We start from the raw sequence: 26,424 nt of genomic DNA on the forward strand, positions 1-26,424 counted from the left end.
TCCTACCACCAGTACTGGAAATATTCCAGCTGTATGTAGTGGGTATTGTATTGTAGCCTATATTCAGATGGAACCCTGTTGTGAATTTGTTTTGGTAGTTTTTGTTTTTAGAGGTGTTCTGTTTTCCATTTAAACACTGGAACTGTGTCAAGTGAAACTGGGTGTGAGAGTGTCTTGTGAGATACAGATTATACACAATTAGGAGATGAGCTGCATCGGCTACACTATTTTTGCCTCCTGCATTAGCTCAGGTTGAACTCAAGGAGTTACATTTCTAGCACAGTGTGCCAGGATTGAGATGTGTAATAATAATATAGAGAATCATGCCCCATTATTTTTAACTCCCAAGATTGGTAAAAGCAGTTAAGTGCTTACATCCCTGCATGCCATTCAGATAATTGACCCCAACCTGTAGAAAATGTAAAAGGTCCTTTTATTCTTCTGACTCCTAAGACTTGAGGTTCTTTTCCAATTTTAGAAGCCCTGCTAGTCTGTGGAAGGACTGTGGAAAACAAGTATAGTATCCAAAAACAAAAAGGAGAGAGAAAGTGGTAGTCAGTTCTGTTTTAATGCTTACTAAATAGTAAACTCTAATAATCCAACCTTCATATTTAAACTCCACTACTTTTCTCAAAAACAGATTTCCTGGGCTCTAAACATTTGGCAATATATGTGTAGCGGGCAAAGTACTGTTTCTTGGATAACATACATATACTCTATAATAAAACAGTATTCCTGTCTAATACCTGTGGCTTACAGTATTAGGCCTACAAGCTTCCAGCCTTTTGTCTATTACAGTGTTCAAAAAATGATTCCTTGACTTGCAGGCTGAACACAATATGAGCTTTTCCCAACTTCTTGATACCAGGTCAATGACCCTTTTACATTTTAAAACACAAGTAGTAGGTACCTATTGCCCCAACCTTTGTGTTGGGGCACACTATTCTGAGCCTATTTTTGTGGCATCTGAGTACCTTTACACATTAGATATCTTGACACTGCTTTTTACTATGCTGGTTAAAGAACAATGATAATATTGGAAGATCTGGTTTGGAAAGGACCTCATGAGAGAACCTCTTGCTCCAGAAGCTGATTGAAAATGATGAAGTTATTGCCTGGACACCTCTCCCACTGGCTGAGTTAAGTGCAGTGTTGCAGACTTGTTGAGGTTTGCTTGCCTTCCTGATGGCAGAACTAGAGTAACTATGATAGTCACTATGAGGAATAGCATATGAGACAATACACTGCAAAGGTAACCCAAAATGAAAAAGCTGGATGAAAGCTTTAGGACCTCTACTTGAAGAGACTAACAGTATACTCTAGTCACTGCCAGTGAAGATAGTAATGCTGTAAGAGGCTTAGTGCATGCGTGCAGGAGATTTGTGACAGAAAGTTAGAACTCCATGTCAAGCCTTTCATGCAAACAATAAATATTACTTCTGCTCATAATCAGACTTTTCTCCAGCATCGTCTTTGAATGTTGAACCTTTTTCAATTAATTAAAAACTATGCACTGCAGAGTGCATATTTTATCAGCCCTCAGCTGCTTAAGTGTCTAGAAAAGACCAGGCAGTTTTTCTTTTTCCAGGCAACCCAGAGCAAGTACTTGCAAGGGTCATATCTTTTTAATTATCTTTTCTCTCTTTGATTAATTATTCCGTCTGACAATAGCGTGTTTCTAATGCTATTCACCTGCCTTTGATGATTGACAACTTTTCTGTCTGATTCAAAGCAAACAGCTGCTGCCATGATTGCCTAGCAACCAGGATGTGATGGATGAGCCCCAAAGATGGATGGCTGCAATAAATCATGTCTCCAGCTATAAAACTGAAAAAAGGGATAAGAATAAAAGCGAACAAAAAACAAAACAAGGTTTCTCCCCATGAGTGCACTCAGCTCCTTACCAATTACACCTGAAATGGACTTTGTGTCTATTAATAGCAAAGTTTTCTAATCAGTAAGAATGCAATGATGCCATTTGTATCAAGGTGTGTTTACAATTGTTCCAGCAAATTGGCACTTGTACTTCAATTACCTACTATGTCGCACAAGTTGCAAGGGTAGGAGATCAAAGTTCTGCCTTCTTCTGTAGAAAGCCCTATAGAAAACAATATTATCTTTTTATAGTTTCTGTAACACTGGACTTTAATGAAGTGTATAAATCTGACTCTTTCTTATTTTTGGAGAAACAATACCAAAAGTAAAATGAAAGGGAGTTGTGGAAGGAACAGCAAACATCAGATCTCTGCTAAACTTTGTTTAAAAAACTTACACAAAGTTAGTGATCAGTTTGTGAAATGCATGTCATCATGCTATATATTGTTTATTAGATGTTGTTATAACCCTTTCCTCCTAGAAAAGCTTTTTGAAATCAAGAAAAAAGTTAATTTGACTCAACAATGATTCAAAAATATTATCTACTTCTACAAACTAACGTAAGCTAAAACTGATTTATTTTAATGACAAGCTATTGTAGTCTAACTTTTCCTACCATAATTTTAATTTCTACAGTATTTGCCATACAAGAAATATTAAATTCAATTAGCAAACTCAAATAAAGTCATACTTGGTACTGATCTTGAACAGCTTGCCCCAAATGCTTGTGCATGAATGCATGATTATTTTAGGTTTCTATTTTATTCATTTCTGAAACTGCGCTACATTGTTGCACTAAGTACACATTTTATGATAGTCACTGCCTACAGTTCCAAGTGACTTAAGACCTAACTGCTCATACAAGGCTGCATCCTTAATTCTTCCAGCAGGTGGGGATGTCCTGGTACTAGCAGAAGTACTTCAAAAACAGTAAGTGCTAACCCTGTCTAAGCATATAGACGGACCAGCCAGTCCAAGTACCAAACATCTGAAGGTAAACTCTACAGTTTAAAGACTCCCTGAAATGGAGGGAGAAGGTGGATGGAAGTGAAAATTGTAAACACTGAAATAATTATTTTACTAGGACGTGGCTTTCTTCACTCTTGTAGTATCAAAATGTAAGCCAGTCAGTGAAAAGAAGTTGAATTGTGTTAATCTTTTCATATGCATATTTTAAAGCATATTTTTATACTAGACCTGACAATGTCAAACAATGTTTTGCTTTAACAGCTACAGTCCTGTTTCTATTTTAATGTCATGTACAGTATGTAGCTGTGTTCATGCAAAAGCTTGCCTGTATCCTTGCAATAAGCCTTAGATTTGTCTATGTTATTATAATGATTAAATTTATCCCATTGAAGCACGCTCGCTCTCTCTCTCTCTCACACACACACACACACACAAACCCAGCCCCTAAAACAACTGTAAGGCACTCCTATAATGACCAGCTAGTATCTGGTAACAAACAATGAGAAAGCAAAGCCATCAATCAAAACGTGCACATCGAGGCCTCCACTCTGTCCCAGCTCATCCAGCTCTCAAGTTACAGCTTTACACGGCAAGTCTAAATAATATTCAAAATGATAAATGGCACTATAAGCCTGATATCCATCATCAATCTTTTTTTAAGGAACATCCATCTTCAATAATGCACGTTTGAATCATGTGAAACTGAGAGCTCCCAGATTCATTTACACAACCCCCAGCAAGCTGGTGCTGCTTGAATGATACATGTCAGCCAGTTTCTCCCAACTGCCAAACTAAAACAAAAACAAAAAACAGAGCATGAGAGAAAGAGGTTTGAACAACAGGACTTAGCAGATAATATGAAAGAACATAACCTCTTCAGTCACTCTGCCAATCTACCCCCCTCTCACCACACACACATATGCTTTCTCTGTCTTCCTGTCTCTTTCTCTCTCCCCAAATCAGCACTACTGTTGTAGCCATGCTGTACTAAGGGGAAAAGACAGCACTGCATGAAACTATGCTGTCCCGTCCCGTCCCCCGTCCCCCCCCCCACACACACACACACCCTCCCTCGCTGTCTGGCAGGAACCATTTGATAAATGACACATGTCATTCTGTCAGGAGGAAAGGGTGGGTCAGTGATATATGGCTCTGCTGAAAAGGAAATCGACTCTTTGGCATGGTGCGGCTATTCTCCACCAGGATTTAGTTTCAGAACTCTAAAATGAAATCTACGATGTTTCAAGTGCATGGTTAGGGCAGGCTGACGTGCGGCCCAAAGAGCTTTTTTTTTTCCATCCTCTCTCTGCCCTTCAGATTTCAAAAAACTGTTCCACTGACTGGAAACTGCAAAAGAACATACATCTATCAAAGTCTTCAACAGTTATGATCCATGATAAAATTTAAATAGGTTGAGATTTCTATTTTTATTTATTACTGGGGGAAAAAATGGCACGCAGGCTTGACACAAAAGCAAGATAAAAATTAGCATGTTTGAAGTAATCGTCCCACAGCTTGACATCTGCATAGTAAATTTTAAAGGAAAAAAATGTGTCAGGCAGGCTTGAGCTGCTCCCTCCCCCCCCCCCCCCTTTCATTAGCTCACTGGCAGGGTGGCACTTCTGAACCTCATTACTGCAAGAGGATTTATGAAGCTGAACCCAATGGCAAAGAAAAGGCATCTGTCAATAATTGTAGGGAGCTGCACTCACAGCTTTGAAATCTCATTAAGTATGCAGTTATCAGGCATAAAGATCAAAAACATTACTCAACTCCGACAGAATCTTATGGAGGAACATTAATTAGCAACAGGCCTACAGTACAAAAAAAAAAAAAAAACAGACTTCCTCTCACACCTGCCCAACCCACAAACCAAAAGAAACACTCCCCCTCCCTTCAGAAAAAAATAATTCCCAGCATCTGAGACTGATCAAGTACATGAAACAAGAGAGAGAGGAAAAAAAAATCAGTTGAGACAGTCTTGGCGGTGAAGAGAGAAAAGGAAGAAGCTGTCAAAGTTGAGAAGAATGTCAGCACTGGCCCTGATTACAAGGGCCTATACAGTTCCCAGGCCTTTTATCATCCCTGCCATCAAAAACAGACTCTGTGTCACAGATGGATGACTGATGGCTGCCAGTCTTGAACAGCCTCGCCAAGCCTCTGGAGGCCCCGCTGAGATCTGGCCCTCCAGCAACAGGCTTGACCTAGCAGGAAAAGGACTTCAGGCACAGAGCCCAGTCCCAGAAATACTCAAAAACAGCACCCTTCTCTATGCTGTTCTTCCTTTAGAACAATTCAGTAAGAGGTTGGTTTGGGATTGTTTGTTCAGCTTACAGAAGTTAAACATAATACCTCTTCTCCCCACTACACAAAGACTATGTATTATTTGAAAATAACACAGGGGGGGTCTTTTTTCACTCTACATTAACTATATTTTTCTACTTTTCTTTATAATTCACATTCTAAGCCTGATCTGTACACTCAATTGCGTAGAAAACACAGAATAGTAAAATATAAATGGGTTGGGGAGAGACCTACAAGCATGTAGACAAAAACCAAGTGATCTTTGCAGCATTAACTATGGAGTGCAACTAATTAAGAACTATGACCACATCAACATTTTTGTTTCATTTTTGTTTCACTGGACATCTTTTTCCCCATTTCCTCCTTATCAAAAAACTGTTTGCAAACAATAATTCAAAGCTACTTCTAAAAAAAGAAAAAATAATCATCCCCACTTGGGCATATACCCACAAAAGTTGCTCTCTAGTTACTTGCTAAGCTTCATACATTTTATATTTCCCATAATTCTGCACAACAAGAAAGTATTCAATTGATAACTGCTCCATTTCTGTTATTTACTACGTATTCGATTTTAATGCAACATACAAATCTGTCTCTTATTTCATGAGATATACAGTGATATTTACATGTCACTGGCAACATCTGTAAAGACTGGCTTCTTAAATAACTATATTTTTAATGGATTACAGTGTCAAATATACATACACATAACTAGCTGAGATTCTCCACCAGTTAGAGACTTTTCCATTTCCAAAATCCATTCATTTAAAAATTAATGTCATTTAAATAAAAGTGTCATCTTTGACAAAATAAGGAACAGGAAGTTTAGCTTTAAACAAGATTTTTTTAAAAGAATTTTACTTAGAGTGTTACAATAAGGTGTTTATATTTTTTCATATGCTTACCATATTACTTTTATTATGTGTAGCATCAAAGTGATTATAGCAATTATATCTAACAGAATTAATTATAGAACATCCCATCATTCCTGAATACATAATACATTAGAGGTAAGCCAAAGAAAGAAAACATCTTGATTGTAGTAACTATTGTCGGAATAAATTTCTCCCCAAGCATAAAGGCAAAACTAAAGTCAAAAATTTAAGAAACAGAGGGGCAATAGATGTTTAAAATATTAACTATTTATATGTGCGTGTAAAATCAAGTATATTTTTAAATAGAGATACTGGCCTGCTTAAAGCTGAACTGGCACAAATAACCATATAAAATCCATTAAAGATTGTTTTATCACAAAAAATGGAAACTAGCCAATTCACCTAACAAATGTGTTAGTACATAAAGACAAGACTGTGTGGGTGAAAGAGTTACAAGCCTTTACGTATGCAAAATAAATTCACTCAAAGCTTCATTAATATTAATTTAAATTCAGAACCCATTTACATTAAATTGTTCATTAAAAATTGCCTATTTTATGCAACATGCATTCCACAAAGAACACATAAGAAACTGAAACACAGGGCTCAATTTAATGATAAAAATGAAATATCAAAAGTAAATGAATTTCAGTCATTCCAAACGTATAATAATACAGCTCTTTCTTCAACATAAACTTGTTAAGTTTGGTGGGAGTTTGGTAGAGGGGCATGAAAATTGTATTACTTTCCCCCACTAGAAGCTTATGGAGGTGTCCTTTTGACCTCTCTACCTTAATATAGCCTTGCTAAAACAAGAATTATTCATGGCCAGTACATAACCACCTCCACAAAAATGTCTGTTTATTGTGAATGTGCTTAATTATGTGAAAGATCAGAAGTTTACTCTAAACAATGTAAAACTTACTCTAACCACTTAAAAAAAAAACTAATATGAAAAGAAGGGGAGTTGAGTGGTAACGTGGGTTGGGAATGGAGAGTTCTTCATTTGGTGAACTCCCATGCCAAAAAATGTAGTGAACTTACCCGATTCCCAAACAGCTGTTCTGGATGAAGAAAAGAGAGTCATAATTAATAACATGTGTTCTGACATTATGAATTAATAATTTATAATTAAGCACAAACACAAAGGTAGATTATTCTTGGAGACACACCTTTACTGTCTCAGCAAACAAGATAATGGCAAAAAGCTTTCAGGTATTCTATGACCTTTTGGTGATTGTTTTTTCCCGGAGTATACACCACTGATTGTTTTCTTTAAATAATTTCAATCTTTATGATTACAATGAAAAGTGTTTAAATTCTGTAGACTATTAAATACTGATGAACTATCTGTTGGCTAAAAAATGTCTTTCAGTCGTAAAATTGGGAAAATTATGGGGAAGAAGTCTTACAGTCTTTATGACAACAATCCCTTTATCTGAGCCATTACAGTTTTTTCATGTAAATGGTCATAAACAATTTCAAGCACTTATAATGTTCTATTCTGCATTATTATTCTTAAAAAACTACAATGCCTTCTGCTCATGGATGATGGCTTGAATCCTTTGAACCAATTTTTGATGTAATTTATTAGTAATGTTGAAATCAAGGAAAAACTAACTGATTACATGTTTCCAGTTCTCATGCTTTAGGTAATGACACACAAAAAAAGAACACATCCATTGTTTAGTGGGATTTTTAAAATTAATTTAATGACTAACTGCAAATGCTGGAAACTAGAATTAATCTGTCTGGATAAAAAAAGGCTTACAGACATTTAAATGCATGTATCGGGACACTTTATCAACCTAACATAAAATTGTCATCTTATCTTATTATATGACTATTTTATGCATGTGTCAAAAAATTTAAAAATGAATGCCTGTCTATTCAGTCTAATTACAACTCCATATTATCTGTCTGGATGTACCAGTCCATATCATTGTTACTAAATACAATATACTGTATTCACCTTTCATTTTTAACTTCAAGCACATAAACCACAATTTGGGGTGTAACTGAATAAAAATATCCGAGACTTGAACACCTGAGTATCATTTACTAAAGAGCCCATCTCATGTAATTGACAGATAACACGATTGTGCTAGGTGTGTTATTTTCAGTACTGTATATATACATACACACACAAACACGTGCATGCACGCGCACACACGACCACCCCTACTTTGCAATAGAGTATTTTAGGCATTTTTACAGTTGATCTAGTAGTTGTGTCATGAAATGGGGCTGTATTCAAATTTACAAGACTATATTTGGATGAGCTGAGAAACAGTCAAGATATTGGATTAAAATATAGACTACTATATGGTAAGGCTAGCTAGTTACAAGGTTTGTACAGAAAGCTACTTGTGAGACTACTTTATGCTATGGTAAATGATTTATTTTCACTCACTCATTTATCACTACATGTATACGTAATCATGTATACAACACACTTTAAAATTTACTATGCACTTCATACCCCGAAGGTGATCTTTTCTATACTCTAGTTTACACTAATCCTGAAAACAGCATTGACAAAAAGGAACCACTCTAATTCTGCTAACTCACCCTAGCTTCACTGCATTTCCCATAACCCTGCAGCAGTCACAATTCATTCTAATCACTTTACAAAACAATCTTTAGTAAAAAGAGGAAAAATGCAGACTTGTGAGCCAATTTAAGAAATAACTGCTGATACATCAGTTATTGACTATTTCACTCCTGCTCACGATAGCGCTCAAGGCAAAACTGAGAACAAAATGACAACATCAACCGCACGCAATAAACTGTGGCCCAAGAGAGCACTGAAGCCCTAATTGACAGCTGTCAAGCTAATGGGAGCAATGGCAGCTGATTCTCGAAAATTCTGTTTTCCAGCAGGATATTCAGTGGAATCTATCAGGCCTTTTTACATTTATGCCCTGTTTTCTTTTTGCATTGTTCCTCACACTTTGCAGAAAAAAAAAGCAGAGGACAGCCATAACTAATCATTTTGTCAGCTTGCTGCTAGGAAGAATCTCTGTCCAACAGAAAAATATGTGGCAGGTTTGGAGGCAAATAACATACCAAGGGCTGACACTGCAAGTACCTTTATAGGTAGTCTACTTTATCACTACATTTACTTTGCGGGGTATGTATGTAGTTGCCGGGCATTTATGTAGCTTCAAGCAATTCCCATGAATTACGGAATGCGTTCAACTTCCTGAACTCATATCTGCATGTCTAGAATTTTGTCTAAAGACCTATGTGTTATCTCTCAACAGAATTTTTGTTATACACTTTTGGCCTGATTTTCAAAGCTGCTGAGAACCCACAAACACCACTGAATTCAATGGAAATTAGAGATGCTCAGCACCTTTGAAAATTAATCAGTTATATTAAAGTGTTCATGTTGATGGTGTGTGCCTCTTCAGAATGTAAACACTAAGGTTGGGTTTAGAGAGCTAAATAGAGCAGAGAAAGTGTGTGGATTATTTCTACTGGTTGGAACACATTTTAGTCGAAAAAATATCACAGCCCCAAGTTCTATAAGAGGTTTCAAATGCAGCATTATTGTCTGGGCCTGAAACCAGTAATTGTTTCATTCAATAAAAAAAAATGTAAATGAGTTTCCAACAAACCATTACAGTTTCCAGTCCTTTTAAAGAGTGAGAATAGAATGTATACAGAATGTGTATTAAGTCTTTTCAGTCAATGAGACTATAACCACATTGTCTTGATCTTTTAAATAGATGTGTTTGTAAAAAATAATAATAATAATAAAATAATAAAAAGCTATAATTTAAAGATAGATAATTATTGTTTGCATGAACCAGACTGGCCTCCATTAGTATACTATTTCTCCTAGACAGTAGCCTTTAACTAATAAGTGTTTTTCTCCCTTCTAACTTAAATGGCAAAAGTCACTGGAACAGCAACTGTAATTTAGATCTTTCCCTTACATTAACAAGTGTAGTTAAAAACTATGATCCTCTGACATTTCCCCCCTAATTTATCCATGATATTCATCAGTCTTAAAGCAAACAAACTGAAATTTTCATTTTTATGGATTCTTGATTCTTAAAGACAGCTTTAGTCTTCTACAGTGTGGTGTTAACACTTGGGCTAGACATAAAGAATTTGTGCACCTGTCTGTTATGTCTGCAAGCTCTGTGCTGCTGAGAGTTCTTTGTTGTTGTTATTCTACTCCAGACCATTAAAAGGGCCCTAATTCCTATGACATGATTATCCAGGTACCAAAGCCCATTTGTCACCTGCAGCAGAAAATTGAGTTAATGCACAACTAAAGGCAACCAGGACTGTGTAATATCAACTTGATTACATCAAACTAGCTGCAAACCTAATTCTGCTGGATGACACTGCGTGGAGCTTGTCATCTCCAATCATTAAAGCTGTCAGGAATCCATCAGGTTTACAGCTAATTAGGTGAACACTAATGAAGCTGGCAAAACAACTTTTCTTTTTTTATGGCTGAGCGGACCTTTCAGTTTGGAGAGAAAAAAAATCTAGAGTATTCTCAAGGTTGCTGGGGACTGGATTTCCTGAGTTACCAATCAGCAGACATCTTTAATTCCCCCCATCCTTCCAGTCCTTTTTTAAATTTATTTATTTTTGGTCCACCGGTACAAAGCAATCAATTTGTCATCACTTTCAGAATGCCACAAAAGCAGTCATGAACCTTATAACTTGCAGCTATGAAGCCAAAAAGAAGGGAAAAAATGAGAAGTTTCTTGTGCCTCATAATAAAAAAAACCCTCACACAGCACACTTATTTATCTTCATGCACTTATCAACAGCATAAATGTTTTTGGTGTTTTTCCCCCCACTCTTCTTAAATAAGTAGCCCTTCAGTCATTCTACATCCCCCATATCCATTAGGCAGAGGCATTTTGATAAAGTAAAGCCAAAGCTAGTGTATGGGAAAGAATGAAAGCACTCACTCTGCCAACTTCTGATTGACCATTAAGCTATTGATGAATGTGCCTGTCAGGAGAGAGACAATTAAATCAAATATGAAACAAAGTCGTTTTGACGGGTCATTTTGATAGAGTAAAACCATTCTTCCATCTCCTATTAGTCCTGCAGTCAAGTTTTTGTAATGAATATTTCTTAACTAACCTGCTATTTCTTAGCTGTTTTTAAAAAGTGTAAAAAATACTTTTGCCTATGCTGCTAATAGAAAAAATAACATTTCCAGTCTGATTAATAAAACAGCATTTAGCAGGAGGCAATTGTCATAATAATTTATGTTTTATGTGGTAACCCCCAAAAGCTACAAATGTAAAGATTACACTTTTACTAAATGTAAAAGATATATCATACATCATGACTAGTTCACTTAAACCAAAAACAGAAAGACAGAGTACTTGAAAATGTGTGAATTCACCAGAGAAAGATTCTCCTAGAGTCTTAAAGTCCAAACTATAGCTCACCTCTTTGAAGATTATATCCAACTTTTCTGAAAACCAAGTTCTTCAAAAACTGAATTACGTTTACAGCCTAGACTTTTCAAATTACGTCGAAGGACAAAGTTTTGAATCCATTTTACAAGTGTCATTATTTGATGGCACTAACCTGAAATTCAACATATTAAAGTGTATTATTTAAATAAAATGTTTGTTAGAGTATATTACTATTGCACTTTAAAACGTTCCAAACTTTCCAAATGTCAGTATGTAGACTAAGACTACAAAATCTACTGTGAACAAGTATAGTTTCTTCTATTACAAAACAAGTATGTTAAACTTAAGTATACTTAAGGTGGTGAGGAAATGTACATACAGTTCCATATATTTTATGTTATTCATTGTGTTGCTTGCTGCTTACTAAGTTCAAATCATGCCACTTTGAAAGGTTCTCATATTTCTAAGTGCACTGGCAGATTTTTTAAAGCATTTCTTCTGACAATGCTGTCATAAGTAGCAAGATTACTTTATTTAGGTTTTAGTAGGTAATTCTGAATGGACTAATTAAACCACTTGGAAAACTACTACAATTCATGAATATACATGGGTCCCTCCTAAAGAATGCACCATGAGTATTTTTTGCTTCAGTCTACACTTAAATTATTGGTCCCCAAAATAGCTAACCCTTCCTAATGAAGGGAGAGACTATATCTCTACCCATTCAGTATAAGGATCATCAATATCAAAATGCATGTCCATATGATTATGTCACAAAACTAACCAAAAGTCCCTGAAGTTGCACTGACAGAGAGTTGACAGGCCAGATATGACGTCACTGAGTCTGGCGTTACTATGGCAAGTGATTTATTGATGTTTATTGGGAATGAATAGATCAAAGGCAGCCAGATGACAGGTGATCAATCAGCCATCAAATCAAGGATGGCAACAGGCCAAGAAAACCTTTTTACACCCCACATACCTCCATTATTGTAAAATAATGTTTTTATTGGGTTTTCCTCCACCTGTCCACCCCAAATTTGGTTTTTCCACAAAATGCTACTCAAGTTTAAGAGGAGTTGACATTCAAGGCATAAAGAAACAGAACAAAATCCACAAGGGCAAAAGCCCAGAAAATAATTTCTTAAAAGGAAAAAAAAAAAAGAGCTAGTTATCGGATAACACACCCTTTGCATTGGTTTCCTTCGCAGCTCCCCAGCTTGGTCTCATAAATGAAAAAAAAATCAATAGGATTAAGGGAGGAGATTGCCAAAGAAAGTGACCAACTAGGTGGATCTGCTGGTCCAGTGGAGATGTCTCCAGTGCAGTACAAGGGGGAAGAGGGAGAAAGATAAACTTGGATAAAGGAGTCTTGTCTATGGTTTGATCTTCAAGTAACACTGCAAGCCTGTAATATCACTTTGTGCCACTTACCACACATACATACATAAGTACATACATACACTAGCTGTTTACAAAGAAATTATCAATGGCTTTCACAAACTGCTTGTGAGTGTATTGAAAGAAGGGGATGGAGACTGTATAGGGAAGGAAGGGGAGAAAATCAAAGTGAGTGCCAAAGCAGGGATTGGAAATGAGCAACATTTACCTCTCTTTTCCTCCACCCCTATAGCCACACACATCTTTTCAACATACACATCTATTATATCCCTCGTTTTCACAAAGTGTCGTCCCCAAAACAGAGGAATAGGAGGGGGGGAAAGGGGATTGGGGGCGCTGGGAATAAACCAAAAGTAGGAAAAAAAGACCATCATGCCCAACCCCCCAGCCCCAAAGGAGAAAAAAAAGCCACAGTGATGTGTCTGCCTGACCAAGTTCACTCTGCAAAATCCAAGGCGTGCAACGGGCAGTCCCTGGGAGCTCAGAGCAAACCCAACTCGCTCTGCCCGCCGGAGAGCGGTTATGAAAGAGACAGAGGCGGAGAGGGGAGAAACAAACCGCCTGGGAAGGCAGCGCTCGTACCTGCTGCGCGCCGGGGCGCTTGCTGCTTCCTCCTCGGCATGCTGAGCTCCTGCGGCCGCCGCGGGTGCCAGGAGGGGGTGGGCTGCCTCGGGGCAGGGGTGGGCAGAGTTGCTTCAGCCCCGGAGATCCGGTGAGCGGCCCCAGGCTCGGCGGGCGGGCTGGGGGGTGTTGCGGCTGTGCATGCGGCGGCGGCGGCGGCGGCGGCCCGCAGGGAGAGGCGGGCGGGCAGGCGGAGGGGGAAGTTTGACAAATCGCCCCAGAGGCCGGCGGCGGGGAAGCCCCCCGACGAGGGGTGCGCGCAGGAGGGCCGGGGAGCGCCCGCCGTCCGCCCCGCCCCGCACGCCCGGTGCCTGGCCGGGCGCGGAGATCACGGCATAAAGAAGGGGGGGGTCGCTGGCGGGAGTCGGCAGAGCTTCAGGCGGCGCCCCTGGCTCCGGCTCCCGGCTCGGCGCTGGAGCAGCGGCGGCGGCAACAGGCAAAGCTTGAAGGGAAACGAGATGATCGCAGTGTCACTCCAACTAGTCTGCGGAGCGGGAGCGGGAGCGGGGCACCGCGCTCCCCCCGGCCCGCGCCTTAACTCTTTGCGCAGCGCGCCGCAGGCGCCGCCAGAGGGACGGGCTGCCGGGGGTGGGGGGGACCCCGGATCCCCTCCCCCTGCAACACCCGGGGGGGACCCCCGGATCCCCTCCCCCCCTCCGACTGCCGGGGGGGGACCCCTCGTTGTGCCCACAGGCTGGACCCCTCCCAACTTTGCCCGCCATCGTCAAGGGGATCCATGCTGCCTGTAGCCAGGGACCCCCCCCTCCTACCTTCCGGGGGTCCCCCGCCACAGCCAGGGGACTCGCTCCAGCCCAGCGTGTAACCAGGGGACCCCCCCACGCCTCCCCGAGGCCCTCACGTCTCCTCCCCTGCTGCCATAGCTGTCCCTTGCAGCCAGGGGCACCCATCTCCTGCCCCCGCAGCTGCCCACCACGGCCCAGGAAGACGCCACCCGTCTCTGCCCAAGTCTCAGCCACCCCCAGGCCCGCCGAGAGAAATGTGGGGCCCCGGTACATCGTGTGCGCTGGGACCCCTCTGCTCCCAGGTCAGCCCAGTTCCGGGGGCTGTCGGGGAGCCCCGAGCTGGGGGCCCCAGTGCACTTGCCCCCTGCCCCTTCCCCGGCTGCCACCCACCTAAGCACCTGAACCCTCTCTCCATAAAGGCCTGATGTGCCAGGGCAGGTCCGCTCCCTGCACGGTGACAGCAAATCAGTCATGGGGGGGAGAGGGGAGCCAGCCAGCCCGGCGTGACTCCGGCCCAAGCAGCCCAGCTACCCGGCAGTGACACTGAGCAGGGCGGGGGGGGGGGGGGAAACGACTCCGGACCCTCTCAGGGCGTAGTGGTGCTTTGGGGATCTTTTTGCTTTTCTTTTTAAACAAAGTCCCCCACCCCCTTTCCGGGCAGCCTGGAGCATTGTTTGATCCTCCCTCCCCGGTGCATTGAAAAAATACAATACATCAACAACCCCACCCACCCTTTCCTTCCTCCTCTTCTCCTCCCTCCTTCCTTCCCAACTTACCAGCGTGCCCCGGGTCTGGGGAGCTGGCCGGCTGCTGCTGCCGCAGCAAACGCACCTCCAGCGCCCCGGCTTGCACAGCGCACACCTTGCTGGAGCCCAAGCAGCGAGCAACTCCACTTTGCACCTCTCCGTCGCTGTCTGTGCACGTCTCGCGAAGTAGCTCCGGCTGGAGGGTCGGGGAGATGGTGATGCTGCCTAGGTTTCTATTCTTTCAATCTTTGCAGTGCCCCGAGACGCCTTCGCTGGGGAGACTGGGCAGCACTTGCTTGCAAAAATCCCCCCCTCCCGCCACACACACACACACACACACACACACACTCACAAACTCTCCTTTGAAGATTACTTTTTTGCGGGGGGCGGGGGAGGTCCAAGTTCATTGGTGAAATCCTGGGTTTAGCGAGCGCTGGCGAATCGATGCGGTGCGAGTTTGATTGTGTATTCCTGGGTTGCAATAATGTACATCAGAAAAGAGGGGATGGACTCTAACGGTGTTTCAAGTGCTTTACGAACATGGATCAGACGCGATTGCCAAACACCTTCGTGGCTGCCAATGGCTCTCCCCCCTCCTTTCTTTGTGTGGCTGATAGATATTTAATGACAGCTACAGCAAATCACAGACAATCGTCTGAGTCCCAAGATGCCTTCTTTACTTAAGAGAAGTGAAGCAAACACCAGTAGCAAATAATTTTCCTCCTCTCTCTCTCTCTCTTTTTTTTCACAGGGGGAGGGGGAAAAGGATGATCTCACTTTTACGGTAAGATCAGAAAATCTCCACTCGCCCCCATTCTTCAAGATCTGGGATAATTCCAAATACCTTACTAAGTGCAGATGTTGTTGCGTCTTCTCATCTTGTAAAGCCGACTTGACGTTCCTTTGCTCTTGCTTCTCTTTTCAAGTTGCAGGAAATTCAAATACTTTACATAAAAGGGTGGAGAAGTTTTGGGGGGGGCTTTTTTGTATTATTAGATTTTTTTTAAAAGCCGATCTTTAGGATGAAAAAAAAAATATCGCAATCGCCTAAAGTCCCCGGGAAATTGCTACTGTTGGGGGAAAACGAAACATTTCTTGCAAACAAGAAAATGGTGAGTTGTCAAATGCCGCTTGTGCTGCCAAATTCGCTCCGTTCCATTTCATTGATATTTGCTGGTTTCTTCTCACAGTTATAGTATCTGACCACAGAAGCAACGATCAGATCTGCTTAAGAGACTACAACTGAAACGTTACCCGCCCCCCTCCCCTCCAAAAATCGTGTGTATGTGTGTGTGTGTGTGTCTGGCTGCCTTGTTTGCACCAGAAATAAGCGACTTTCACTGAATCGGGATGTTTTTAGCCCAGTCTCTCTCTCTCGCCCGCTCCCCCCCCCCCCTCCACCCCCCTGCTGCTATGGCATTGCATGCCGTTAGATCCGCCCTAACATCTGTCCGTCTAACCATTGGCGTATCCATCAGTGTCACTCTGACTGCACATTGCAACGACAACACATCAGACATAACATAGACTGTGATTCAATACAAATACCTAACATACTAAACAACTTAACCAGGAAGGAGGGGATCAGCCGCAGCACAAGTATTTACAAATGTTAGACAGGCTCGGAAAACATAACGGACTAGGCTTTAATTAATAACTCATTCTTCCTTTTCCCCTCCTCTCCCTTTACATACAAACTGAGAAATAGAGAACCTAAATAATTTAGCGTAATCCTAAAGGATACATAATTGCCAAAGGCAGTGGAGAGGGACTGGAGGAATGGACAGGATCAGCGTGTCAGGACCAGCTGCAGTCTCGATTTCTTCAGGGGAAACCGCTAAATCTGTATCAAATAAAACACAGATATTGAGTAATGTATAAACTGCAGTTTTAAAAGACTGCTAGCCTAGACGGATGAAGTTCTGCAACAGACACTGTACAGCATGGAGTATTTCACTTAGTTTTGGAACATGAGATGCAAAGACAAACTTTCACAGTCACTGCTGAATTAAAGGGAAACATAAAACTGACTATATTACTGGTTAAACAAAAATCAAGATGAGAACTACTTAAGGTATGGATTAAAATATGCTAGAAAAGTACAGTAAAATACAAGTAGTAAGGATGTGTACAATTATTTAAGTCATTTACATACTATTTCTAGATGTGGGGGAGCAGATACTTGTTTCAAGCCAGAAAATATGTTGATTTTCTATTAGTTAGCTCCAGAGCTTCCTAAGCAAGGTTCTACACCAGCCAATTATTATTTTCTGCAAATCCAAGGAGTTTTTTCCCCAGGTCTGCTCGTCTTTCACCACATGCATATTCCAATATAAGCTTATTGCTTTCACTACACCGTGCATGGCATCGGACACTGGAGGCTGGATCAAGGATTCAAAGAAGGCTTATACAAGGGGAAAGGGTTAAAAGGTTTTTTTATGCATTGCGATTCTGCAAGTTCGCAGTTACCCTTACTTTCTTCAACTATATAGACTTCGTCTAGATTCATGTATGTGCTGACATTTTTCCTATTGCAGTTTATATATATAGACACAGGCATGCAATTATTAATTTTGTGGCAAGTAGATATCAAAGAGTAGCTTTCATTCATGTATACATAGATAAATGCTTGGGAGATGCCAACAGATTGCAACAGCAGTTTAACGATGTCACTAAGGGAGACATTTGTAAGAAAACCGTAACTACACATTAAAACATTCATCTTGTTTTTAGAAGGGTCAGCAAAAAATTATGAGAGTAGTAATCTAGTAATAATGCACCGGTTTGAGATCAGCCCTTTTTAACGTGAGAAGCTAAACTTTCTGTAAACAGTAATTGGTGGGCTTTTCCCAATTGAATTAGAAACAGAAACACACTCTCGCTCGCTCGCTCGCTCGCTCCCTCCCTCCCCATATATAATATGTATGTATAGTATAAAGTGCCCAAACAACCAGCAAGTTGTAGAACAATTTGATGTGTTAACTGTTTGGAATGTTTTTTAAAGGAAGAAAAAATCTATTTAACTCTCCACCAGACAAATTACAGACTAAAATGCAGATTCTGTAAAGTGCATTAGCTTCTTTTGGGGGTCACAGTCTATTACAGAAGATCAGAACCCGTAATTTTATTAAGTGTAACATTTACAACCATCATGCATAAAATCGATGACTGTACAGGCTATAACCACAAAGACTCAGCACATAAGACTCAGCCCTAAGCTTTCTTTTACCGGCAGTTTTCAAACAAGATACATATTATTTATAAGAAAAGTTCCATAATTAGGCAGCCATCCCTTCTGGACTTCACATGTACTAAGAATGTTTTATAGTTCAACAGTGTCCACAATTTGATGGCCTTCTTTGGCTGTATATTTTCACCATTCATTTCATTTTCCTGCAGCATAGTGTAACACATTTACTAAGAAGCCAACCTGTTAAAACCAACATTAAAAAAAGAAAAAGGAAAAAAAAAAAGCAGGTACGACACTGAACCGACAAAGACTCCACTGAATTTAACTATTAATGAGGTTAACAACAAATGAAGATCAATATTAAAGTGTATTAAAGTGATGAAGAAAAATTTCCTTATACCTTTTTTCTTTTTTAAGTAAAGTACTGCTGTTTAACCACTCGTTCATTATAAGTAAGGAATGAAGAGGTGTGGGGTTAAGTATAGGTGTAACTCCTTTCAGAGATTGATTTTTATTACTGGTTGATTGCTTTTCAGGAGGTTCACACACGATGTGTGACCTGCTTGCTCTTTGGCTACTTTCCATTCAGTCCAAACTTGCTAATATCTGGTTAATTCTGGTGTCTTCATCCTTTTCAGTGAAGGCAAAAGAACTAACCCTAACTGACCTGGTCTTCACAAGTTGAACGTCATTAGCAGTGAATTAAAGCATCTAAGAAGAGTTTCACATTAATGTTTGGGCCTCTTGAAAGGCTAGAAGTAATGGTAAATCAATATGTGAACAGAGATAATGAAACACAAAACCACCATAAATAGGGAATCTTAGGAACTAGTTCTTATCATGCAAAAGAACCGAGGCACTGTTATCGCTGGAGGGTGAGTGAGAGAGAAAAATTTGCTAAGGTACCTTGAAGAAGTAAAGAAGATAGAAGAAAATAAGTTTGTTGTGAAAGAGCAACATAAGACCATTTCAGTTCTTAGTATACTCATCTTTGACTAATTGCTGCTATCTTATAGAAGCCCACAAAGAAGGAATAAGCTATCTAAACAAGATCGAGCTATCTCTTCCAGATCTTGTGCCACAAGTACTCCTTTTCTTTTTCCAGATCTTGGTTAACGTGAAAGATGCACTTATTACATTGGAAGCACGTATTCAGAAAGATCTATTTGCAGTAGCCGCATTAAACTGCCTATTGTTAACTTTGAAAGTTCTCATAGCTCGTTTGAAACAAACAACATAATAAGTGCAATTGTCATATGTCATCGTTTTCTGTTTTTCAAGAGAGAATGAACATATATTTTAAAAGCTTTGTGACCCATTATCGAAATGTAAAAAGTGTGCAGAAAGTACCTTGTTTTCTACTGGCTAAGAACAAAGGAGAAACATATACATCAGAATTATAATAGATTAATACCTATCTGACAAGTTTGATTTTTAAAAAATTCCACCATCAAAAACAATACTCCATTTCTGTAAAAGCAAAGCATTGGTAGTAATAATTATAACTGCAATAATAAATCTGAGACGAGATTAAAGAAGTTTGGCAAAATCTACACAACTTTATTAGAACACAGTTCTTTAAAAATGTCTGTGAATTCCCAAACCCTTCCGAATACACATGAATAAAAGTTTTCCTTTGGGCTAAAATCTTTGCTTGAATGTAAATTGTTTTGGTATCTGAATTTACACAGCAGCCAAGTTTGTTTTTCTTAGTTCAGTAGCTTTGCTTTAACGAACCAGATGTTTTGTCTGTAAATTCTCCAAAGGACTTTTACATTTATGACATTAATAAGCCTCAAAAAATCAGAGTTTAGATGTTAATGCTACTTTGATCAGAATTGGGCATCTTTGGGAGTGCATTTGATAGGAAAATAGGAGAATGTCATAACCCTAATGATTTGAACTATTCCTTCTAACCCCCAGCTAATATTTTGTAAAACACTTTGCCTCCATAGGAAGCTGACAATAATTCCCGACCCTAAGACTTTTAACATATATCTAAAAGCCACTGTGAGAAACTTTGGTGTAGAAACACCGAGGAGTTGCAAGCAAACTCCAGTAGCATTTTTAACCTTTACTAGCACGATCCCCGCGATCTAACAAAAGAGGTAGCTAGCTTTAGTACACCGACTGAGTTCCAGTTTCCTAAATTTCACTCTAGCATCTCTCTGTGCTGTTTATACACATGCCCTCTGAGCGATTTTCACCAAGAGGGCATGCAGGCGCGCATTTAAAAGTGACACCTTTTATCTCCAGATTATTGCATTGAATCTTGGGGGCAAATAAATCTTGCTAGAGCTTTCAAGGCAGTATTACTTCAACAGAGAGTTCACAAAATCCCTCCCATCGTCTTTAAAAACTGCAGCAGCGATTCCTCCTGCAGAGGGGACACTGCGTTGATCTCGTCCCTCTTTGGTCTCCCACAGGTGGAGTCCCACAAGCAGATTCTTTTAGAGGTTCTGTCCCAACCCTTAACATCAGTCATGACAGTAAAGTGGCGCAAAATCGTTCTTCACACACTAAGTCAAACAAGTCCATGAATTAAGTTTAGGCTCCAAGACAAGTTTCCCTTTCCTGACCCTGCTGTGCGGCTGCTGGAGCCTTGCCTTTCCCCAGAGAAAAGTTGGGAGCCGTGGGCGTGTTTAGAGGGCTGCTCTCAGTTGATACATTTCAACCAGGGAAAGCAGATATGTCCCTTGGACTGCACGGAGCGGGAGCCCCTGCAGAAATGGGCTCATGGAATTAATTCGGGGGCAAATTTCATCAGGGGTGCAGCCCTAATCCTCCCCCCTCCCACCCATCCAGCTTCCCTCTCTCAAACTGTGTTGCTGGAAGACTGAGTGTCGCTCTGACCTAATCTGACCCCCCCCCCCCGACCCAACTAAACGTGTACTAGGGGCTGTACTTTTTGGTGCATTAAAACAAGATCCATCGTCGAAGTTCAGTCTCGTTGAATTAGAACTTTTTTGCTCAAAAGGATCTAAGGTCTCCGAAGAAACAACTGGCCGTTGCTTTGAAGAAAATAAGCAATACCATTCAGAGCTACTGTAGCGTAAGGCATTCACTTGGGCAGTAGAACAATCTTTTTATGAAAAATAGTTACAGATCTTGGAACTTGATCATATGTGACAACAAAAGCTATTGTGTTAGCAGAAGGGGTTTAGTTAATTTTACCTATAGAAGGTTTGGGAACGCCTTTGTATAGACTGGCAGTGATCCTGCAGCTGATTAGTTTGAAAGCGCATTTGAAGGATGGGGGCGGGGAGGGGAGAGCAGGAAAGTACTTCCCTTTTATTTCTTGCATTACCTGAAAGTTTTCATTGCACAGGTAATACAAATTGCTCTTTGCAGAACGACACTAACCACAGAATAAAACGCCTGTGATTTAAGACACTAAAAATTTTGCAGTGCAAAGATTCACCTCTCCCTTCTTAATTAAAAAAATAAGTAATCTTGAGGTTGGTGCTCGACAAAGCGTAAACCATAACAAAATCTTCCTTTCTGTTTTGACTACGTGGGAGATAGTTGTCAAAAAAAAGTCAATCGTCTGTCAGAACTTTTTGTTATTTTGCACATAAAAATCAGACTGAGATGATCGTATGTATTTTTTTTAAAAAAAGTTGTCCATTTCTAAAAAAGAATTATGATCTGACAAAATGTCCTTAACTGGCTTATGATACAGCGCTGAAAGACACAAGGATGGCATTGCTAAGTTACGGGATAGCCAAATGAAAAAAATATCGCAAAGGATCTTGTCTCTGCCACCAATCAGCATTCGCTGTACAAGAGGAGATGAGCTCAGTTTTCCCCAGGGCACAGGCAAAGGACACCGATTTCTGTATTACAAATTAGTCATATCTAAGGTAGCCAATACAATATTCAAATACGATCATTATTACAGTTAAGTCTGCGGAACATGATTCCCCCTCGAATGCACCCGTCCTACGTGCACCAGAGGTGTTACAATCTGAGGGGCGCCCCCTGGTGACGTACAGTGAGGGTCTGGTCGCGTTTCCATTAGAAACCATCTCTTCTCGGAGCCTGGGACCTGGCTCGGCATGAGACTCACTCCTCAATGCGAGCGTTGTGGTTCCGAACCTTGGTTTTGCATTCTGCAACTCAAAAATGGCTTTGTTCTCAGCAATGAAATTGTGCAGGCCATGAGGCCATACATGGCACACTGCCAGTGGGCATGTCAGTCACATACAGATGACATATTGCCTCCTAAATTGTGCTTTTTGGACATGCCCAATAGCTATCCTTTGATAAGGATTTATTGCGGGTTGTATGAGGAGTACAGTACCTGGATGGTACAGACTGGAGAGAAAGTTTTAAAGATAGGACACATGCTTCGGTGTCAATGATCACGTGAAAGCCCCTTGCAAATACATTCACATGAGAGTAAGGAACCGCTTTAGCCTGACCTCTCAGTAATCCATGGATTAAAGGCTCCCCGCATCAATGACACCAGCGATCTCAATGACTCCTAAATACAGACATAACCCATCCTACCAGTGACCTGCAGCTTACAGTAGAGGAGTTCCATATGCACCTTCCGCTGAGAGCTGGTATTCCCCCTCCCCAAAGTATAGTTACAAATAAGACGCATATTCAAGGCATGTTAGTGGTATGACGTGAATCGCAGAAGCAAAAGCGTCAACCCCGTAGTGCTTGGGTGTGGCAGCAGGTTTGGCACATAACAGCTCTCATCCATGCTATATCAAGACAAGCAAAGAATCAGACTTGCCAGTTGTAGCCTGGCTCAAATCAAATTCCCTATAGTCACCTTACAGTAGATCTTGTGTTTATCTGACACGAACCCCCACCGATCACTGAATACAAATTCTGTAGAAGCAGTTAGAATCCGTCATTCCAACCGAGACCTTAGCATTGCAGGTAGAATTGGGGGACACAGCCTTGCTGGCTGTGTGTGTATTTGTGTATCAGAATCAGTCACCCATTGGCAATGAGAGCTCTGCCACTTCTAAAGCTCATTTTCACTCAGCCCCTGCGGTAGTTTAGTGCTACTAAAGTCACACAAGCATTTGCTGTCGTAGAGACTTTTAAATTGGTAGCTTTGGCTGATCTACAGAAACTCTGCACTCCAGAAAATAGCTCTCCTGGTTAACTGAAATGATTGAGTGAAGCTGGGCACCTCACAGGCTCTTAATCAGCAAGTAGGGTCAGCTCCTGGCCAGTAGTCTGAATCTGAAGGGAAGTAGCCACTGGAGTGTTTGAAAGGGAGGTAATGGAGGAAAAAGTTTAGAAAAAAGGGAAGAAATTAGGTGCACTGAGTAATTCCAGGATCTCCCCCTGCCTCCTAGGGACAGCCCTCAAACAGACCCATTCTTTCTCGGGACACGGCCGGATTTAAAACACCCAGGGAAATCCCAGTTCTGTTGCTTAATCCTGTAAAACACAACCTGATGCGAAGGTGTTCGCATAAAGCAATGAATAAATTGTCTACGGTTCCCTATTAATCAGACAGCAAGGGCCTGAGGGTTTGCTGACAAGCCCGTCTTTATTTGTGATTTAATTCGGTCCTAATATCAAATCCATTGGAGTAGTGAGTCCTAAGCGACTCCTTGCAATTTTATTTTGCACCTATCCACAAAACTGCAAGTAAAGGCTGCAAAGGGATTCCTGCAAACTAGACAGCTACGCGGGCTGTCTGCAGGGCTCCTTTTACAGTATTTATTTACATATCCTCCCAAATTAAGTTTTTTCATAGAAGGCAGGATCCAAACCAATGCTAGTTGCACGGATTCAATTCATTACAGACATACATGTCCATCCAGTTTTTAATAATAAGGGTAAACTTCGCACATATACCTTTGATCCACGTATATCTTCCTCTTGCAAGGTTATAAGAACCCTGAAAAGTAAAACTGGATACATTTAAAGTAGAGAACTGAGACATTTGATGTGGGCAAGTTTTCCTTTTGTAAACTTTGCTGTGGAGATCAACCACCCGGATTTTTTATATCCTGGAATTAGTTTGCGATTGTTATTAAATTATTAGAGAATAGTGCTTAGGCTGGCAAGTGAATATATTCTGGCTTTGCTGCATTAGTATGAAATTCATGAATTAGTATGAAACATTTTCTCCCGTGTTTTTGTCTTCTCTCTCCTGACAAATCTGTCCCTTTACACATTAGCGGCCCCCAGAACACCACTTAATCCTGACCAGGAAGGAACTTTAAAGGCATGAGACTTGGAAGCATTTGCCAGGAACTTTTCTTACATGCTAAGGTCCGATCTCGCAGTCTTTACTCAGTCAAAGCTGAATAGTCATCCGCAAACAGGGTGGAGTCTTGGCTTTGCCCAGCTGGGTAGCTGCTAAAGTATCATTTCCCACTTGAGCCTGGGGAGGAAATTCACCATAACCGTTGAACCAAACCCCTGGGCTCTCAGGCTGGGATGAATGTCAGCCAGGGTTCTCCTACCACTGGTTTAGGAATGACTGGCTGCTGCCTTAACTCATCCTGGGAACGACTGAGTATAGATGAGACTTGTTAGTCTCCCAATAGAAGAGTTGTCGGGTGGAATGGGGAAGAACCTAGGCTCTATCCATTCATTTTTAATTTCTAGGTGAGCATGCTCCTATATGGGCAACCTAATCCAGAGAGGCCCTATGACCCCCGTGGCTAGGGAGGTAGGCTGGAAATCAGGACAGGTGGGATCTATTCTCGGCTATAACACTGATCTGTGTGGCCTTGGGCAAGTCATTTCACCTCTCTGCTTCCCTTTCCCCTGTCACACTATGTGTCTTGTCTGGCTACACTGAAAGTTCTTTAGGGCAGGGAACATACCTCTCTGTGTTTATTCAGTACCTAGCACAATGGGGCCCTGCTTTCTTTTGGGCCTCTCTGAGCTGCTATACTACAAGTAATACATAATTCATTTATCTGCAATCTACAGACATTATACCTGGATTTATCACTAAGAACACTTCTCACCACACTTCCTTTGGAAGTGTTATAATTGGCCTTTGTTACATCTCTTACAGGCTTGGTTTAAGGATAGCAGCAGCATCTCCAGAACTGGGCAGACCATTTCTGTAAGTTTTTGTTTGTCCTCATTAAGGTGAAGAGTAGTGATAAAACAGGACTGATCGTTCTATTTTCTCTGTTACTAGTGACTAGAGCATGCACCATCCAGGTCAGGTGTAATGTGGGAACTAAGAAAATCTGACACTATCATTGATTTGCTCTCTTTAGACTCCTGTCATCTGTACACACTAGAGAGAAAGAAATGTGACTTAAAAATTGCAATTAACCAGCTTTAGAGCAGGTTCCCTTGGTTGAGTATTTATTCCCATCAAATCTCATTTAATCTCTAAAGAAAAGTTCATTCCTAGTTTTGAATTAATCCAGAAAAAGCAAAGTACTTTCAACCCCTCCATAATAAAAGTTGTTTTAAATTATGAATGTATGTGCCTAAATGTCCTCTTCTAGTTTCCCACACTTCTTGGTCAGGTCTTGAAAGAATGGCAATTTTTCTAATTTTTAAAAGTATTAACTTCAGTTCAAACGTTCTTTAACCTTTAATGTTTTGTAACTTGAGGAAGAGGTCATTTTGTTCAGAGTGGATGCATCTGCTCCATAATTGTTCAACTCCAGATTCTTTCACAGAGATGTTTTTATATACTATTGTTAATGTTACCAGGAGGAATTATTTTAGAGGCAGAGACCTACAAACCAAAATATGCTCACACTTTTCTTAAATTCATTAGCTTCAAATGTTTAGGGCTGTATCCAGCAAATGACATTAGCTAAGCTTTGAGAAGATAAAATAAACACAGTTGCGCCTCCTTCAAAATTTTAGGAGCCTTAGGCAGAACAGGAACATATAAATAACTGAATCTATTAACCCAAGTATATAACAGAGTAATATAAACATACTAATTAATAATACTTTGTACTTAGAGCATGTGAAATCTGAGAACCTCAAAGCACTTTACAAAGGCAAGTGTTATCCCATTGAACAGATGGGGAAACTGAGGCACAGACTGTTAAATGACTTTGCTAAGGTTGCACAGAGAGTCAAGAAGAGAACCCACTAGAAATCACTAGACAAGGCTGCCTCTCAGGAACCAGGCCCTGACTTTCTTGTCACTATATCTTCCTTTTAAAAAATGTAGTTATATTTTTAAATTATCTCCTGTGACAGCATCAAGAGGTTTTCAAGCATAACACCTGTAAATTAACATTTATTATCATTATCAATAATATTTTGAACCTGGCATTTTAACCAGTTTTGAAATAGGGGACATGTGCTCATTCCCATGCAAGA

General features: G+C 40.6%; 1 protein-coding gene across 1 annotated transcript in view; it reads right to left on the bottom strand.

The window, feature by feature from the left end:
- Window positions 1–15,439, bottom strand: part of TSHZ3 (teashirt zinc finger homeobox 3) — a 69,194-nt gene extending 53,755 nt beyond the window's left edge. The window contains exons 1-2 of the mRNA XM_073307817.1: window positions 14,970–15,439; window positions 13,412–13,892 (exon numbers count right to left, since the gene is read on the bottom strand). Coding sequence (XP_073163918.1) covers window positions 13,412–13,451 — 40 coding nt within the window. The 5' untranslated portion in view covers window positions 13,452–13,892; window positions 14,970–15,439. The remainder of the gene's footprint in view (window positions 1–13,411; window positions 13,893–14,969) is intronic.
- Window positions 15,440–26,424: the final 10,985 nt, after the last annotated feature.

The sequence above is a fragment of the Lepidochelys kempii genome, chromosome 12 (assembly GCF_965140265.1).
Source record: "Lepidochelys kempii isolate rLepKem1 chromosome 12, rLepKem1.hap2, whole genome shotgun sequence".
NCBI lineage: Eukaryota > Metazoa > Chordata > Testudines > Cheloniidae > Lepidochelys > Lepidochelys kempii.